The following is a 695-nucleotide window of genomic DNA, read 5'->3' as shown; positions in this document are numbered from 1 at the left end:
TTAGTTATAACGTGAAAATCTACCGGGCATCTTGCACACAAACTCGACATCATTCGAGCAGGGGAAGTCATTCCATTCCTCCCCATACCACAGAACCACGCAGTCCTCGCCCCAGTTATTGCTCGGCTCCCCCGTCTTAAAATTACGGTAAGTCGCTTCGCTCCCGTCGACCCAGACGAAGTCCCCAGAGACAGCCTTATTGTTGAGCCCGATCCACAGAGCAAAGTGGCCTGGTCCGAACACAGCGATGGTGTAGTTCTTCAGAAAGAGGTTTTCTTCCTCGCTCTCGACTGTGATGAGATGCGACGGTCTGCAAGACTTCGAACGGGATTGACAGTTATTTTCCGCATCCTGAAAGTTGCGTTTGTCCGTGACCATTAAGTAACAGTGACCGTTGAATTCCACCCACGGCTCGCGGCAGTTTGAACAGGCCTTGGTGGTGGAAACGAAGAAACTACTCGCGAGAAATGATGAGAAAGTCAGCAGGGTGATTGAAGACTGCAACAACGCCATTTCTGAGTACTAATTTCAACCGGAGAAAACGCAGTGATCTATATAAAGCTAACCTCGACAAAACTACAAGGACATGTTCATCACCTCAACTTATCAACTAAGAGTAAAGAGCCGTTGTACGTCAGTGTCTACTGAGATGGGGCTGATAATAATAGACATTTCTATGGCCCTGTGACGCAACC

At 48.3% G+C, this 695-nt stretch overlaps 1 protein-coding gene across 1 annotated transcript; it reads right to left on the bottom strand.

Moving 5' to 3' along the window:
- On the bottom strand, positions 1-513 carry LOC117288866 (collectin-12-like). The gene has a single exon (XM_033769720.1). It carries the CDS (start codon positions 511-513, stop codon positions 1-3), a length of 513 nt encoding a protein of 170 aa, XP_033625611.1.
- Between the last annotated feature and the right edge of the window lie 182 nt (positions 514-695).

Source organism: Asterias rubens, chromosome 4 (genome assembly GCF_902459465.1).
Source record: "Asterias rubens chromosome 4, eAstRub1.3, whole genome shotgun sequence".
Classification (NCBI taxonomy): domain Eukaryota; kingdom Metazoa; phylum Echinodermata; class Asteroidea; order Forcipulatida; family Asteriidae; genus Asterias; species Asterias rubens.
Note: the sequence above shows the minus strand (reverse complement) of the source record. Positions and strands in the feature narration are given on the sequence as shown.